Here is a 19,063-nt window from a genome sequence, read left to right on the forward strand (position 1 = left end):
TTTTGCAGTCCTAAACCTCTTTTTTTCTGGTATGTTGAAGTATTAGTTTAATTCTTTCCCCTTTTGTTTTAAACAAACTCTGTACCTACAGTTTTTAAAACAATGTTTACCAAAAACAGTGCATGAAATGAACTTGTTTCCAATGTACACTGGTGCTCTGTTGGTTTTTTTTCCCTTAAATGGTCAATTATTTACCTTGTGAATAGATAATATATTGTTTTATACATCTTTAATTGGAAATTTTCACCTTAGTCATTTTGTTTATCACTAATGTACTCATGATTGCTAAATTAATGATTTCTTTTTCTTCAGAGGTATGGTGCATTAGTTGAGGAGAAGAGAACTTTAGGGAGTTTTATGGCTAGATCGGCAGTTAAACCTGGACAGGTATAATGTTTTTTTTCATGTATATTATTGTATATGTAGCAAAATACTGTTTCCTCAATGTTTGAAGTGTTTTCGATCTTGAACTTCACAGTTGACAGCTTTATTAGGTTTCTCTGAGAGGAGAGTGGTTAATTTGCAGAGCCAATTACATTTAAAGAAACAGTTTACTTATAGAGCATGGTGAAAATGAGGATGTAGTTAATATTTATCTGTTGTTTCAGTAATTTCCTGAGGTTTTTGTGTTTATAATTTAGATCCTACAAACACTGCGCTTTCTGTGTTTTATTGCACTATCCAATTCAGTGTCACAATCTGAAAGTCCTTCTTTTGTTGGTTACATTGTATAATAACAAACGCAAGTTAAAACCTCAGCCTCTCTACGTTGATTTAGCATTTAACATGTTTGTATTAGAAGACATTTCATATTACTTGTTATGGTGGTTTGGGCATATATCTAGTCAGAGCATCTTTAGATTCCTGGCTCTGTCCTCATTCCCTATAATGCAACATGCTCTCATTTATGTGCTTGCTTACTCCTGTATCTCCCTCCGCATATGCTCCTCTCAAAGTAAAGAAACAAAAAAAAACATAGCAAAAAAAGGCACCATCACCACACAAAAAAAAACAACAAAGCACAACCCTCAAAACCCAACACTCAACAAGAACAACAAAAACCCCAACAGAACACACATGTGTGTAATACCACATTTATTTCTCTTTCATAGAGGAGCAGCCTCAGGAGACAGTTAATACCCAGGCTAGAACAAATACTCTTCAAATGTGGGAAAATGCACATTTATGTATTGTGGAAATTGCCATTAAATAGTCATAGTTTAAAAGTTCTTGTGTTAAAGTGATGATGACAAACATCATCTGGTGTCTGTAGGAAAAAAAAAAAAGGGAAAACTTGAAATTTTCTAGTTTTTCAAGCTGGAGTTTTAATAATGCATAGAAATTAGCAGTATATGGTAAAGATGTTATTAATTTCTATAAACTTTCTTTAATTCAAGACCTGGGCATTTTTTAAACTGGAATCAGAGGTTCAGGGAGAGAGGTTCCAAATTTAAGCACATAATTCAGTGATCTGACTTCTTTTAAGCACTGATCATACCTACCATTGACCTCTAGGTCAGTGAAGGCTGCTGAGTGGTTTACAGTTTTTGTTAAATTGATTTAAGTCCAGACATACTTTTATTAATACATGGATTGCTTCCTTCAGAAAAAATGAGAAACTTACATTTAGGTTTCTTGAGTATGGATTTTTGTCCTGTGTTTTGCTTGTCTTATTTCGTGCCTGATCTCTTCTACTATTTTACATCTACACGTGAAATTTTGGGAAGGAAGATATTCTGTGTCTACTTTCAGTTGCACAGTGCTTTCCTTTTTATCAGCACAGATTATTTCACTTAAAGGATCTGAAATAATTATTGTAACTTAAGCAATTTTATTAATGCTCTTCTTGTCTGTGCATTTAATTTCCTAGGCAAAGAAGATAGAGACACTTTTAGAACTGATTCCTGAGCATCTAGACATGGAAACTGCGTACTGTTACCTCATGAGATGTTACGGTAATTTAATCCCCTTGGAATGGTTTCTTAGTAAGAACTCTTGAGAAAAATCATGGCGACCCTTAGAAAGGGAGAGTAGGATCTACACTGTGTAATTTGCTATGCAGTTTGAGCCCCAGAAAGGTGGAGGGAGGCTTGTTTGGGGTTTTTGTTGTTCCAGTCTGTTGGATCTATATACTAGATGAACTCTTAGTTTGTAAAAGCAACCAGCTGACCCAAGCCTTGAATCCTTTTCAAAAGGAGCCATATTAGATTAAAGGATACTGCTAGCGTAGAGACTAGGTAGGGACTTTGTGGAGTAAAAAAAGAGTCTGTCCTGACTCACAGAGAGAAATACTGTAGAAAAGAACAGCTTCTAAAATTAATTTAGAAGAAACATTATTAGTGTACATACCTGGTTTAATTTAGCCAAAGTTAATATTGCAGATGCCTTCATTTGGATTGATTCCAAGTGCTACTCGGTTCTCTTTATAGTTGAAGTCAGAGAGGAACAACTCTAAAAAGTTATTTATTTGAGGATCTTGATATGTAATTCTTCACCCTGGAAAAAACAGGGACATATAGCCCTTATGGCAGCACTCAGTTGGAACCTTCCTGTAATGTCCCTTGCCTTGTGTACTCTCATGTGGTCCTTCAGCTGTATTACAGGGAGTAGGTGCTCTTCACACTTTTCTTACAAGCGAAAAGGTATAATGACAGCAGCCCTTGTGCTCCATTCTATCACAGAGGAGATTACTAGGAACAATTAAGTAAAACACTTCAAACACAAATCCAAGGTCTAGTGTTAAAGGAGTGTAAACTTCATTTTATTTGAATCAATTTGTCAAAGTTCTTATGATGTTCTATCTAACGTAGAAAATTCATTTGGTAGTAACGTTCAAAAGAGCAATCACTACCAAAATCTTTTAGCCCTGTAGTTTCATTCATAGCAGGCTAAGTTTTCTAACATATTATTATAAAACGAAAAAACCACTCTTTTGTCACCAGCACTGTATTTGCTGCTTTACATTATCATTAGCCCTTTACTGCTTTTACCTCAGTAAAAATTCCATTAGTGTACTAAATTTTTTCAATATCCTACATTGCAGTAAAGCAATTTCATAAAGAGATTGCAGAGAATCGGTCACTTGTTCTGTTATACCTAAAAGAGTGCTTAGAATGTATTCAACACATGAAGCCACAGTGTATGTGAGCAGATGGTTGCTGTACTTCCTGTAGGCAGAGACGTAGCTAGCTCGTAGCAAGTTCTAGAGGGGATGTTCAGCACCACTGTAAAGAGGTTTATAAACTGTTTGCAGGTAATTTTGTACAAGCATCTCACCTGTATAACACAGGGATTCCACTCCTGTGTCAGGTGTCAGAGTGCATATCAGTAACTTGGCTCACTTTACCAGGGCTGAGCTGAATGAGTCATACTAGGATTTCTTTGCGTTTTCTATTACATCTCTGTTTTAAGGAGGCAAGGTGGTGTCCTACCCTTGGGATATTCAAGGTCATTTACTCTGTATTCTGTCTCTGCCATATATAATAAGTACAGACCTGTACATAGGAACAGTAGTTTAGCTACCTCTTCCTCTGTTCCCTGCTTTTCTATTTTTGATACTTTCTGCAGTGGTAAGTATGTTAGTTTCATTTGGCTGTTAAACTACTCATCAATAAGATACTGAGTGCAACAGAAATGTAGAAGGCTGTGCTTAGGTTGTGTTCTAACCAAGAGGGCTAGAAATTATTTCCCTGCCCCCCCCCCCCATTTAGTAAGCTTTAAACAATTTCTCATTTTGGGCCAAGTCCAACCTTGTAGTGTCATCATTTTCTAGAGAGCAAAGGATTCTCCTGTCAGATCTTGTTCTTTTTAATTAATTAGCAAGGGGAATGAAAGATAACAGAGTACTACTACAATTGGTTACTTTTGCTAGTTGTCAGAGTAAGTGGATGATAAAATGGTAGTTGTTTGTGTTTAGCAAAGATCTAGTAGAATATAGATCACAGCTGAAAAGTCTGATCATATATCACACATCCACAACTAAACAAAGGGACATTTACTCCTTTCCTTGCTATATACCTTCTAGAAAAAGGAAATATTAAAAATCATATTTATGTGGTCCATTAAACTCAATCTAAGTATTAGCTCTTTCTGTTCTTAAGAAATAGAATGATTTCTGTTAGGGTTTCCTTAAACTAACTCTTAATGCAGATTTTGCACTAACCTCCCACATTCGAAAAGGAGCTCAGTCACTCGCCAGATGTGAGTGGGAAGCTTTTTCTCATGAGAAAGGGACATGAGCTGTCCATTTCTGCATAATTAAAGCTTTTTTTTTAGGAACCATTATTTTTGTAGCCTCTGTGGTTGTGAAGATGGTGTTTCCGACTGTGAACAAGTAAGACCTGAGATAGCTCCCATACTGCAGATTTGCCTTTTCCCAAGCAACAAAAAGAATTTACCTGGATACGATGGCTTCTTTGTTCACGAGGTGCTAGGAACTTGTACTGCTTCTAGGACCCTGAGGACAACAGTAAAACTGTCAGAGGTCACTTCAATTTCATCCTCATGCTTCTCAAACAAATGTCTGAGCAGCAGGAGAAAGACTGTGGTTAAGCATGAGTCACTGGAGAAGGAGTTTCTGCCCTCTCTCACTTTAGGGGAAGGAGAAAGGTATGCCACTCTTCTACAACCAGAAATGAATAGTGCTTTAAATAAATGAAGAATGGATTAGTAAGAACCTGTTGCAGGGGATGATGCCTTTTATGGAATATCCAGAAAAATATTGTTGGTTACCAAAGTAGTTAAGTTTTGTAAGTGTTAGTGGGTCAGCAAAAAATTTCTCCTGCTCAATGAGGTGAAATGTTTGGGTTTTTTTTTTCCTTTGTGCTCTAAAATGAGTGTCTGGCCTTTTTTTATACTTGTTCCTTTAGGTTATAGATTTGAGGTACCCAGCATCTGTCTGTAGCCATAACAAAATTGTGCACTTATGTAAGGGAATTAAATTCTGTTCTGTGTTCTCACGTATGGAACTTGGGTAGATTTCATTCTAGCTTTTTTTTATATTTTTTTGTCACTTGCTTCACCAAGAGACATGTGGCTCTGTATCTCATGTCCTAGAGTGGTGTGTTCTCACTGTGCAACTTCTAATCCTTTGTGGTTCCAGCACACGCTTGAAGGAATTGATCATCCAACCTCAGATAAAAAGAAAGACTAGAATGACTGTATATTCTGTTCTTTTCTGAGAATTGTCAGTAGGAGAGCAAGAATATCCAGAATAGTTGGAATATTGTGTATTAAAACATTGATAATGTTTTGGCACATAGTAGGAATACGTGACATCATGGAAACAGGTGAAAAGGGGAACACTTAATCACTGGGGGATTTTTGGTTTTTATTTTTTTCCTCAGAATTGGATGGGGATGTTGCCTCTGTAAAGGCTTTGTATGAGAAAACAAAAGCGAAGAATATACAGCTGCATGATCTATCTCTGAAGTCTTTAGCAGCTTTTCTGAAGAAAGTGGGAGAACCTGTCCCTTTCGATGAACCCCCTGTGAGTATTTCCTAATTAAGAAATAGATCCGCAGAATTGTGTGTGTTCAGTGTTAATGAAATAAATTGCATGAATAATTACACAGGGATTAGATCTCTGGAGAGACTCCTCAAAGGAAGTAATGTGTGAAGTACTGAGTGTTGTAGGAGCTACAGTAATCTTGCATTGGATTTGACTTGAGGAAATAAAACCTCTTGGGACTTACTATATTTAAACTACCTGTTCCTTATCAGTCGCTCATCTACAGGTTTACCTTCATCAAATGCCCTTGGGGCGTTTATCCAAGTGATTGAACTTTAAACAGCTTATAGAATGTGTATTTCTTTAACAATTAATGGAGTTTAGTTTTCATTAATTACCTGTTTTGCTTCTAGTACCAGTTGCTGCTTGAGAAGAATGAGATTTTAGAACTGTAGGAATTTTCTGTTACAGCTTTGCTTCTAGCTGCCTTGCCAGCAGATGCATGCGACTGTGCAAATATACATTATTTGAGGGCAATAAGTGGCATGACACTAAACCTGTCAAGGCTGTAAATACTTCTTTCACATCGTTCCTTTGACTAACAGTTTACTGGTACCAGTTTAGCAAAGCAAACATTAAAGACTTATTATATTGTCCCTCTCTAAGCAAACTTCTTATTGCTGTTTTCCAGATGCCTTTTATGTTCTAAAAGAAGTGATTTTCTATATTTGTGTAAAGACCTGATTTTATGCTTTTTCTCCATATTGCTTCATGATATTTGTGTTATTTCCTTTCTCATTTTGCAAAGAAATGGAGAAAATTTTGCATAAAATATTTGGTTCGGCCTAATATATAATCCAAATTTTTGTTCAGAATGTGTAAATTGAAAATCTAGAATGTCTATTTCTTACATGTAAGTAGTGACAGTGAGAGTGTTCTTTCAAAGACACTGAAATGATTAACTTTCTGATTTCCCTGTTCAGCATTTCTCTAATGCAGATTGATCTTTAAAAGTATCTTTTTTTTTTTTTGACGCAGTTGAAGGTTGCAGTTAAAAAGTATTTTAAATTTTAAAATTAAATTGATTATATTATTGCATTTTGTAATAGAAGCTTCATTATGCATTTTTGGCAAGGTTTTCCTTTTCCTTTTATTCTCTCTCTCTGGTATTTCTCTTAATTATACAGACTTCAATACAGATCTAGTTTTGCATGACAGAGAATAATAGATTTTGCTTTTGTCAGGACATAAGACTTTGTTCAGAATTAGTAACTTTCCAGTTGAAACCATGTTGAACTTGTTTATTCCACTCTATTTATAGGAGTCATTCAAGTTCTATGTGGAAAAATGGAGAAAAAGAAAATTGGAAGCATCATGAACAGGCAGTCTTTTATGATTTAGTTGTTTGTGAAATTGTTTAAATATTACATTCAATAAAAATTTAAAAAAGCATGTTGTTCTGCGTAATTTTTAATGTAAATCTGTGTGTAACAGCACTTTCCATAGCAGTAGTTGATGGAAACATTTGTTAATAGAAATGCTGTTAAAATTGCTAATGAAATATCAAGATGCAGCTTTCTTGGGTATTTCTGCTTTGATGTATCATCTGCTATAACCTGGACTGTATTTTGGCTCCTGTTGATTCACCAAATATATGTGTATACAGAAAGTTGCTAAAGGAGTATGTAACTGTAACTTAAGCAAACTGTCTTATCCTTCGTTGTTCTTTCACTGGTCAACGTGCTACGGAGTGAAAGTAGAAGGGTGAAGAACATCATCTTCAAGATTCATCTGTATCTACACAAAAAATAAAAGTTTTTTTTTTCTAGATTTCTCTTAAATGTGCTTCTCTTGTGTTAAGTATCGTGTCAGGGCACTCAGTATTAACAGATGAAAGACAAAATACTTTCACCTCCTGCCGAACAGCTTGTGTTTTGTAGTTCTGTAGCATCTTTAATTCATTCTCATAAGTTAGTTTTATGGATATGAGAGCTTGCATATTCATGGAAACAAACATTTTAAACAAAGCAGTGCCCTTTATTTGCAAGGGTGGCAGGTTTTACTTGCTGGGAGGCTATTGGGCATGCTTTATTTGTATAAATGTGGGAATAAACCTGCTCTGATGTCATGTGTTGCAGTCCACGGTTGTGGGAGCATGAGACACTTACAAATTACAAAGATGAAAGAATACATGGAAAATACATGTCACTTCTGTGAATAATAATGGAAACTCACAAATATGCATGCTGGTATAACAAATGGAATATGGTGCCTATGCTGTATTTCAAACAGGTTTTAATGAAATGAGAGCTTGTTTCTGTACATTTAATAACTTTATTAATCTTTACTTTTTCAGTTGGTTAACCTTATCTTTATTAGGCTTTCTCACAGAGGGAACACTGGGGTGATTAAGTTTGTGTCTGCACACAACATTGGGGCAAAATGCACAATAATCAGAATGTGTCAGAAACGAACCTATTTTTTTATTTTTAGTAAATGAATTTTTAATTCATTAACAAGTATGTTTACAAATACACAGCAAATTCCTGAATGAGGCATAACTAAACAGAGAGGGGCTGAGGAGAGTGGTTGATTTTGTTTTTCAAGTAAACTGGACAATTCCTAGCTGTGTCTGCTCCATTGGCGTTGTGGCTTTACAATGACCTTTATTACTTGAGGCATAGACTCGACAACATTCTGCACCTATGTGGCTGCAGCCATCTGGCACCCTTTGTTCCTGGGTTGTCAAGATAAGGCATTAACGTGAAATTTCATTCATAGCCTAATGGTTGTGTGCCCTGTCTGAAGGCAAGCCTAGGCAGTACTCGGTTTATTTCATTTCACAAATTGAGATGTTTTTTTTTCTAAAGCTGCAGCTACATTACATGGGCTTCAGTGTAATAGCGGCATAATTTAAGACTATGTCAACCAGTCGGCAACCCTTTCTCTAGTGCCACAGCTCTTGTTTTTAGAGATCATCTCATGAATCTCTTGGTTTCGCAGCAGTGGCCGTGTTCCAGTTAAGTGGAGCCAACATCTGTCTGTAACTGGAAGCAATGGGACTGTATGTCTTTCGAGCTAAGCTAGCACATGGGATAACTGGTGAGAACATTACTTAAAGCAAACACCAGGTCATCACAGAAGCTGACAGCAGATCTGGAGATCTTAATCACCTTCTTGACAAGGAGGTGGAATGTTGTGTGGTTGTGGAGCAGGTGCAATCGATTGTCAGGTGTTGTGCCCATTGTTAGTCTGTGCTGTGGTACTGGCAGGTTGTGTTTGCTGGCTCCTGCCTTCCCAGGCAGGAAAGAAGCACACAACAGTGTGGCTGGGTGTGTGGCTGCACGTTGCTGGTGCCTCTGCGTGAGGTCTGACCGTGTGGGACTAGTGCTAGTTGGCATCTACCTGTTTCTCTTCTAACTGATTTGACTTAAACTCTAACAGACTAATGCTGTTTGACTTAATAGTTGTAGTTGTAGAAATTGAAAGTAAGTTTGATAGTCTGTAACTGAAGAATATAAGTTAAATTGTTTTAAGTTCTGAAATTGTGTTTTGAGTGACCTCATGGAAAGCTGTGGGTTAATGAGCCGATGAAACAGCAGTGAGGCACAGCAGGAGCCTGAGACCAAACAGTACCAAGCGCTTTGTGGCAGCAGTTACAGGCTAATGGGTGAGGATGAATGCTGATCATTTGGGATCACATTGCAATAGCCCTGGCACCTCGAGCCTTGTGGCAGAGATGGGAAGGCAGAGACTATTCAAAGGATAGGCAAAAGCTGACATTGTGTGCTAATATTTCTGATTTTCTGTTCCAGTATTTTTTTCCCCGTGGAATTAAGAAATGATTACGCAGAAGAGTGCAGTTTCTCCTGTCTTTAAAATATGGGACAGTGAGGGATTTGTGCCACTCCGGGACACAGTCATCTCTATCTGAAACAAGGTTATACCGGGATGGTTTTGCAGAATCTGCATTTGTGACAACTCTTCTAGAATACGCTTGAAATAATATTTCTTGTGCATTGGTGAGCTATTTCAAGCATGAGGAGAAATACACTTGATCAGGTTAGCATTTCTTCACCAAATAAATGGACAGTTTCATTTTTTGTTTCTTCATATTCAAAGAAAACCTGTAAGGTGACACAGAATGGCGGTCTTGGCAAACTTGTCATGGCAATTTATTAGTCGAGATACCAGACGTACTCTATCATACTGACCATAGCACACAGCACTTTAAAGCAGAAAAGTATCTTTTGCCAGTGCTAGTGGATAACTGGGATTGTGTGGAACCCAGGCCAGGTGCGGTGAGATAGGACCGTGCTTTTCCAGGGGCCTTCGTGGGAAGCTGAGAGTGCTGACATGAAATGACCTGACACGTTGCTTTAAAACGCAAATTGTGGGAGCATGTATGTGTTTGCATAATAGTATGTCCTGATTGGGGTTGAGCAAGCTTGCTGCTGGCATTGGGATGACTTATCTCACTTTTGTGCCCTGTGACATGTTATGGACTCGCCTCTTTTCCTCAGTCCGCTTGAGGTAGGGGCAAGAGGAGGGTGCTTTTTGTGTTTTTTTTTTTTTTTTGTTCAACATGAGTAAAGTTTCCTTGTTGGCTACGAATATAGTCATTTTGTAGCATGATAATTACATGCTGTAGCTCTATCCTTATCTGCTAAAAAGCTCATTTAACTCCTTGTATCCAGAAACCCTTTTCTGCGGCAAGAAATGTAGCTTTGTAGTTGAATAGCTGTCTTTAAACTTTGTTAATATCTACCCACTGTTGAAAATGGAGTAGCTGAACGGATTGTGTCTTTGGCAGTGACAGCTCAGGAGGTTTTTATAGATTGAATGCCTGAGTCAGCAGGATTCCAGCTGCAGTTTACAGTAACAAGGGAGGATCGTAACAGTGAAGGTAGGATCACGAGTGTACATATTGACAGAGAAATAGACTAGAAGCATGTTCACCAGAATACTACTGTATTGCGTTTTTCAAAGATGTGATGCTTCCAGACTCTCCAGAAGCACAGCAGAGCAAGTGATGATGGATGTAACCAGGAGGTTTTCCAGTTCGATGTGAGAAATCTGCCAGCATCTGCAAGGAATGTCCAATTTCCCACACCAGAGTATTGCTGCTGTAAAGATGAACAAAAAAAGTGAGAATATAAGAAGAATTTGAGACTACTATTGAATTTAGCCATTTTGTAGCAGCAATTTCTCTGCATTTCTTAAAATTATTTCTACAATTTCTGTGTCAAGTCAACTGCAAAGCGGTATTTCTTTTCCAGAATGGCTGCAGCCTCTGGTGGTTTGCCAGTATTTCTGTGAATCTTTACTTGGAGGAAACCCAGTATCCCTTTAAGTTAGTGTTTCCAGCTGAGATCATAATTTAATCTAGAGACATTTTTCTGAGTATCAGTGTGCAGATCCTCAGCTACAGGAACAAAGTTCTGGGTTTTCCATTAGGTATGGAAGTACGTGCAGATACAGAAGTTTGAGGTTTGGGTTTTCTCTGCTGTTTCCTGTAATTAAGAAAACGAGATAATAGAAACTGTCTTATGCAGTGCCTGCTGTAGACGGGAGTTCCACGTTGATCTGCTTTTAGATAAAACTATTAATGCAAGGTTTCTCTCTGATACTCTTAAACTTCTATATTACAGTTGGCTAATGCTTCACCATTTCTCATATGATTACCCTTATAACACCATGATGAAGCAGTAATATCTATAGATTGCTATTGTCTTTAGCGATAGCTCCAGACATCATTGTAGTTCTGTGTTTCTTGTTGTTTCGTTCAGCTGTAAGTGCTGATGAACTCAAGGTTCAGAAAGCAACAAATCTCAGTGTCTCACAGTGAAAGCGATGAGTCTTGAAGACCAGCAGTGAATTTAGTTCTTGGTTTTGCATCTGCTGTTCTTCACATAGTCTGGGGCAAATCTGAGAAGTGGTGTTATTGGAAGAGTTGTAGAAAGCAGAGGTGAATCTTCAGAGGAGGAGGGTGGACCTTTAGATAGAAAACATTTGGGGCTGAAGGGAAGACAGGGATGTATGGACAGAGCAAAGTTGTCGAAGAAGGCTTTGAAAGGCTGTTTTGCTGGCTGCTGGATTTTTATTTATCTAAGAGGTGCTGTGAAGAGTTGTCATCAAAATACTGAACTCTGAAGGGATTGTGAATACTGGGAAAATACCTAAGTGGGAAGGGTGAGAGTAGATATTGTGGGTGACAATAAGAAGACAAAGCTAGCAGCTTTACCATGATGTCTTAGGCCTGGATGGATTGGAAGTAAATGACCATGAAGGGAAAGCGCAGCCATCAACTCACTGGCAGTCAGGGCTGGTGACATGCCACCGTGCATCTTTGCCTTTCTCATGGTTCTCACTGTCTCCTCCTCAATCACTTCTTGAGGTTCACTGGAGGAGAAAGCAGTGGCAGGAGCAAGGGCTGCTGCTAAGGGTAGTCTGGTTGCTAAGCCCAGTTCAGTGAAGGAGGAGGCTGTGACGGACTGATGAGAGCTGCTGAGCCAGCCTGGTCCTTTTGTGCCTTTCCGCCACAGGGACTCATGGTACTAGCCCTGCCCTTACAGCCAGGTAACTGAAGGAGCAGGAGCCCCATCCTACAATCCCAAAGGAAGTTTTGTTCCAACAGCAACCTCTTAAACCTCACACTTGCAAATTCAAAAGCAGCTGTAGGAATAAATGTTACTAGTGTAATTGAGGTTCTGAATACAGGACAGTGTGTAGCGTTGGAACTTTTAAAATGTCTTTGCATGTTCTGACGCTGAAGTCGCAGCCTGAGGAGAGGCTGTCACTGGAGCGACTGTGTTAGGTTGCTGAGCCAACCACCTGGCCGTGCTCTGAGAAACTTTCTGCCTAAACCAAAAATAAAAGCAAATTGCCCTTGTTATTTGCAGAGTTCTCTGGGATCTTTCCCGATAACTTTAATTAGTATCTTGAACAGCTCACGTGGAGATTAGCTTACCTTAAATCTTGATAATCTCTGGCAATTGTCCATTCTTGGTGCCCTCAGTATAATCACACTTCAGAAATTGGGAATGTGATAGAAGGTGTGTGTTCATTGGCGAATCCATTAAGAGCCTTTTTCGCTTTCCTTCATAATTTTGTTGACTCAGCTTCTATTTCAAACGTTAAAGTTCAGAGTGAGAGGGCTGGTAATAACATGTCACACCTGGTTTACTGTTCAGCATTCCAAGGAGGAAGAAAAAACCCTCATCAAGTGCAATAGCTAAAGTAAATATAGTATTAAAATGATTTTTAAAACCCTCAACTGCACTTTTAGTTTTCTATGTTTTTTAATAGTTGTAGTGACAGCCATATTTTTCATAATATATAGTACATATAAAATATTGTTCTCCGATTGTTTTTATGCTCAGCAATACAGTTTTTGCATTTGAGCATCTTTCTCGCTGTCATCAATAACATTATGAATTTGTCTAAATTCAGCAAGTAAAAACAAGGTTGAAAACTATGTTTTATACCACTAGCTGCAGGGGGCATCAAATTACGGTAATTTGTGACTTTACTGTTGTCAGTCATGTTCAAGACTTTTTCTCCAGTGGAGAATTATCACATGCCTGCTGCTGAACATATTACAAAGCTGCAAGGCATTTTTTTAATAGAAAAGCACTGAGAAATTCCCTATGAAGTATATAAAGCTAAAAATCATCCTTCTTTTACTTTTAGATGGGACAAACTTGAAGCAAGCGTTTAGAAAGCGTTTGGCAGTGTAAGAGCAGTGGCTCTGCTGTAATTGGACAGCGTGCTTTTCTGGGTGACAGTAATGCAAAAATAAGCCAAGTAAGACTAAAATGCTTTTTCACATGCTTACTAGTAGGAGTTCTGGGTATGAGGGGGAAGGTAGGGAAGCAGCTACAACATGTGGTGTAGCCCACCAGAGCCACTGTGTGCTGAGTTACTGCTGGGCTGGTGGGGCAATGCTAGCTTTTTGACTGTTCCCACTGGCCTGAAACGCACCTGTGGCTCCATAGTGGGGTGGCAACTCGTGCCCGTATTGCTAGGAATTGCAAGCCAAGAAGCTTGTTAAATTACTATGTTAAGTGGATGCTAAAAGAGCAAAAAATGCTGTTGGTGCTCAGCCTTTCTCAAATGAGATCAGAGTCTCCTGAGGTGATGGCTGCCACTGGTTTGACCTCCAACTTGCCTACCTGGAAGTCCAAGGACTACCTCGTGTGACGTAACATTCCGTGGCTGGAACCACTAGTTAGGGCAGCACCATGTCCTGTTTTTCAAAGTTTTCAGTTTGTACGGCACACTTCGCTGTTTCCTGGTTTTGAACTCCGATTTTTGGCTTTGTGCCTTTCTACAATTAGTTGAGGCACGGCTGCAAGGTGATTAGCTATTTTTAACTTAGAGTAGTAGAAGATTTGGGTGTTTGTTGAAAAGCAATCATTAAGATAATACTCAGTTCTTTTAGGGTGCTCTTTGCAGCATCGTGACTTGCATCACAAGGAGGAAGATGTTTACTTTTGTCAGGAAGGAGATACTGGTGGAGGTTATACTGGCGTAGCAGTAGGACTACGTTTTCATTTTCTTCTTTCGCTGCAAAACATGGATTATTTTTTATTTTGAAAAAGTTTCTGCTTTCTATACTCTTCTCCCAGCCCTCAGTAAATGAAAGTGCCTTGATGAATGATGATATTAACTGTTAACAGGTGCAGCTGTATATCATTGCAAGGCTGGGAATTTATTGAAAATTACATGCTCTATGCATTTGGCTTTTTGTGAATGTCCATGGATATCCAGTTGTTATGTATTTAATTGAAAATTCAGTACTGAAGTAGTAGAACTTGTGGGCTAATTTGCTTGTGTACAAAATGCAAATAATTTTTGAGCTAAGTGGGATTGTTTGTATGATCACCATATGGGTTCTGGCCAGGACCTTAACATATGATCTATGCCTTTAGACCCACTTGTTAAACATGAAAAACTACAATGAGGCAGAAACAGTACTGAGAGATAGTAGGAATCTTAGCAAAATCTCTTTAGATGCTTAGAAAATAAACAAAAAATCCAAATGTGGTGGTGGTGGGAGATGCTAGTTCTGGATCCATGATGTGAAGCGTGGAGAGGGTGTGTTTAAGTTGCTCTTTCTTAGCACTGGAAGCATTAAAGGTACCTAATTGTGACCGTGAAAGCAAAATAATGCCAGCAAAATTTGCAATTCAAAATAACTGAAGTTTGACTTAATGACAAAATAAACATTATCAAACAGTTCTGTAATTAATTATATAAATTGGCAATGGCACTTTTATAAATTATGGATCTGAATTGCTTTTTAACTGTTCCCTGAAAAAAGTACCAAAACTGTTGTAGGCATTACTGTTGTGTGCATATATACATATATATGTAATCTGTTCATGCAGATACCTATACATATATATATTAGTGTGAACACAAGCACACATATATATGCTTTTTAAAGCTCGTCAGTTCTTAAAAGGGTTAAACAGTTTTAAAATTACCTCAACCCACTGCTTAAACATTGTTGCCTTAATTAATAGCTGCTAACATATGAAGGGCTTGTCTTGGCTCTCAGAGTATAAAAAAAAAAAAGAAGCAGCATGTCACAGAGCTCTATGTACATTGTTTCTTGTCTACTGCCATTAAAATTAATCACTGTGGCTGAAACCTGAAAGGTTTGTTATTCCTGGTACAAGTGGACGTACCAACACCTACAGTTTCTTACCCTTAGGGTCTCCTCGTATAGCATATTGTCCATGATTTTTTTTTAAGGAATTTCATGGTTTGTTGATTTTTGGTTTTGTTTTAATTAAAATGATGGCTATTGATAGTTGTTATGTATTTAGAATTTCTGAATGCATTTTATAATGAATGAATATGAGAGAAAACTTTCAACTTTCAGCTTATTAATTTAGCTTAGCCATAGGGAAAGCTAGTCCTTCCCAAATGACGACTTAAAAGTGTTTTGGAGGACTGCCACTACCCACAAGTCAATATGCAAAGTAGCATTTCTGTAATCCGTTTTTGCAGTGTTAAAGAAGTTTGTCCCTTTTGCCAAGTGCAGAGACTGCGTAAACTTGGCATGGAAGTAGGGGAAGAACTTCTCACCTCTCCCTCCATTAAATACTGAAAGTAATAGACTTTCTTACCCGATCCTTTACAGATAAGACACCACCTCTAATACAGAGAGGTGTTGTTACAACACACAGTGCCATTGTCCACACAGTAGTTTATATTATGCAGATAACCAACACAATTGTGGAGGTTTTGGGTCTCAATAGGTTGAGCGTGGTACTGATAACATCAAGGTCACGGGTTGAATCCCCACTCGGTCCCCCTGTGTTGCCTGATCTAGTTGAGAGGAGTCCCTGCCCATGACAGGGAGGTTGGATTAAATGATCTCTTAGGTCCCTTCCAGCCTAGGCCATTCTAGGATTCTATGATTTGGTGAATTTTCCTTACAAATATTGTTGTTGCTTGTATTTGGTATTCCCATTCCCAAATTCGGTGTGTATGCGGACTGAACCCCCATAGCCTGTTGCAATTAGGTCGTGCAGTGGGCAGTTCAAACAGCACTTGGGCAGCCAGCTTGGAAACTGCAACCGCTTAAATGTGGCGCCATGTCAGAACCAGTTTTACAGTGACCTGACGTGCCTGCAGGAGCCATGCCGTAGAGCTGAGGAGATCTTTTCTGGCCAGGGTGGGTACAGGAGAGCAAAGACAGGGTGAATCCTGGGGACGGTGGCCTCATCAGGCTGGCGGGCAGCGCTCTGCTCAGCTGGCAGATCTGCCTTACCTCAGTCCTGAAGTCTGTAACAAACTCAATGCCATCCTGTGTGGAGGGGACATTACAAGGAGTTTTTCTCAGCATCTTACTTATCATCTTCAGTCTCCATATTGAGGTTATTGGGGGCTGCTGTAACTTTGGTTATGCTGATGCAGGGAGTGCAGACAGGAGGGCACATCAAGCTGCTGAGGGCACAGGGACCCTAAGGGAAAGGAACAGCTCCTCTGAAACATGGAAGTCAAAGCTGTGCCCAAATTAAATCATGATGTTTAGCCATGGTTAGGACTCAGGGGAAGATTTCTGTTCCCTCTCTACCTACTTTTTTTTTTTGCAGCAGCAGCCCTGCTATGGAAGTGTGAAACCTTTTCTGCACAAAAACTATCATGAAGCGGGATACAGACGTAGATGCCAAGGCATACAGCGTGACCTTCCCTGGTTGAGAGGTGTCCAGTTCCCCTAAACTTGGGCTATTTTTCAACTCCTGGTATTGCGAGTGAGGCCGGTTGTGTGTCATCCACCCACTCTTCCCTGTGCTCTTCTCTGTACACAGCCCCACGGCATGCTATTGTTAGGCACGAACGCTAATTGCTGGTATTTCAAGGCTCCTACCTTCTTATTGCTAAAGCCTGTAACAATAATCACAGCCTATATTCCCCATCTCTAGGCATCAAGGAAACAAGATATGATCGCAGGCAGTGTGCTAATGTAATTGTAGTATATAGAATATGAGCCTTTTCTGTGTAAACACAGGCCTGGCCACATCCTATGATAGCTCTTCCTACCCTCCATACGATGGCTGTTCCGAGGCTCCCCGCTCAAGTCCCCATTATGTATACATCTACCCCTGTCATAACACCACCTCTGAAACACTCACACCGCTTGGTCCTGCTGCATAATGTTAAGAGGGTGGAATTTTAAATTGAAAAAGGCTGTTTAAGTAGTGTCAGCAGCCTGACTAATTTCACAAAAGGAAGGAAATTCAGAGTTAAGGCTACGGTATATTCTTATCTAGATGCCTGAAGATTTCTGTGCATGACAATGTGCCCCTAAAATTCAGAGCTGTCCCTTCTGTCTTCAGTTTCTCCCATTGTGTCTCTCCTTTTTTTATTAAACATCAAAGTGAATTCACAACAGAGAGTCAGCCTAGAATTTAATCCTCTAAATACCTTGAAAATAGAGGTTTAGACTAGAAGTACCAATATATACCCTTAAAACTTCAGTGTAATATAAAAGAGATTCTAATCACAACAGATCATTACAAAGGAGAGTAAACCACTTCAAAAAAATTAAGTGTCTTAAATATAATAAAAAGGAATAATTAAGAATCAAACAGGAAGCTGCTATTCTAACAATTTAATGATGCTGAATTGGACTGAAAGAATTGGCTTTGCCATTAAAAGGCAATGAAAATCTGATAATTTCAAAATGGCACTAAGATAAGATCGAGTGGGATTTTTTTTTTTTTTTTCAAAATCAAATGCAGCAGAACCAGAAAAAAATGGTACAATTCACCTTAGAAGAACCTTGGAGTGTTTTGGATTCCTACTGCTACCTGGGGCTGAAGCCGTTATTTCATCAGACCTGCTTAACATCTTTAGACTAGGGTCGTCCTGGAAATTTATTACTGCGTGAAACCTGTGGAAAGTAATGTGGCAGTCCTGATTGCCAAACAGAATAATAAAATATTGATATTCTTAAACTCATAGTTCTTTAAAAGAAAAAAATAAAAGGGGGGATTTATATAATAGTATTGAGGGCATTGCATTTCCAGTGTAAGTGGAACATGTAAGTGAAAGTAGACAATGGGCTTTGGGTCTCTGTATATAAGCACAGAGATACGCATCCAAACATTTAAAATCATGCAGACCAGTCTTATAAAATGCTCACGACTGTACACCAAATTTGCACATGCACTTGCCATGCCTATGTGTGAACTACAGCCATTTTTTTACTATTAACACGTTTTCCGAGATTTGTGCCTTATGGCTGGGCATAACTAGTTGCACAATTACAAGCATTTCATAGATTACATCATTAGATTTTTTTTTTTTTTTTTTAATTACTGAAGGGCCAGGTTGATATTTTCTACCTGAGAATCTTGGGAAGAAAACTTGGCAAGTTGCAATGATTTGTATTGCTGTGGAGAAAGATGTGATTAATAACAATCAATTGCTATGTATGAATGTAAAAATAAACCCAACAAGTGAGATAAATTTTATCTGTTAGAAGAAATTGTTTATACAGTCAGTAAATACCTGTTATGGGCATCAACAGCATCTAACAGGAACACAAAGGCAAGAAGCCTTAAAACACACAAGCAATTAGACAACACTGAATAATTAACAGTTGTGTTTTCCATTCTGGCATGTTCTCCTGAAGCATTAGTCAAATCTGTGTTGCTTTCCTCTACACTGTTCTTATGGGTGCTGAGCATTACATGCGCTACCGAAAGTGATGTTTTGTGTGTGTTGATGCTGCTCTCTCGGAGCTCTCCGAGTTCCGTGCGTGACCCCTCTGCCTTCCAACATTATCGACTATTGCAAAGCGGGATGAGTCCTTTTCAATCGGTAGCCCATAGCTCAGGGTATTTCCAGGTTTGGAGAACTCACAAGCTCCCGGTCGCCTATAAAAACCGTGTGTCCAACAAACCAACCAAAAAACCACTCCCCAAACCCACCTCCAGGCCGAAGCCCCAAGCTGTCGCAGGTTTAGTGGAAGAGCGCAGGCTCCCTTCCCACTCCTGGTGTTCTGCTGCCATCCTGCGGCCAGCCGGGCTGCTGTCACCCCGCTCCCGCCGGGTACCGGCTGCCCCCCCCCCGCGGGGCGGGCGCGGGGGC

General features: G+C 39.0%; 1 protein-coding gene across 1 annotated transcript in view; it reads left to right on the top strand.

The window, feature by feature from the left end:
- The window catches only part of LRPPRC (leucine-rich pentatricopeptide repeat containing), a 76,322-nt gene extending 69,495 nt beyond the window's left edge, over positions 1 to 6,827 (top strand). The window contains exons 34-37 of the mRNA XM_009870442.1: positions 313 to 387; positions 1,871 to 1,955; positions 5,346 to 5,488; positions 6,771 to 6,827. Of these exons, the coding sequence (XP_009868744.1) occupies positions 313 to 387; positions 1,871 to 1,955; positions 5,346 to 5,488; positions 6,771 to 6,827 (360 nt within the window). The remainder of the gene's footprint in view (positions 1 to 312; positions 388 to 1,870; positions 1,956 to 5,345; positions 5,489 to 6,770) is intronic.
- Positions 6,828 to 19,063: the final 12,236 nt, after the last annotated feature.

Source organism: Apaloderma vittatum, unplaced genomic scaffold (genome assembly GCF_000703405.1).
Source record: "Apaloderma vittatum isolate BGI_N311 unplaced genomic scaffold, ASM70340v1 scaffold14285, whole genome shotgun sequence".
Lineage (NCBI taxonomy): Eukaryota > Metazoa > Chordata > Aves > Trogoniformes > Trogonidae > Apaloderma > Apaloderma vittatum.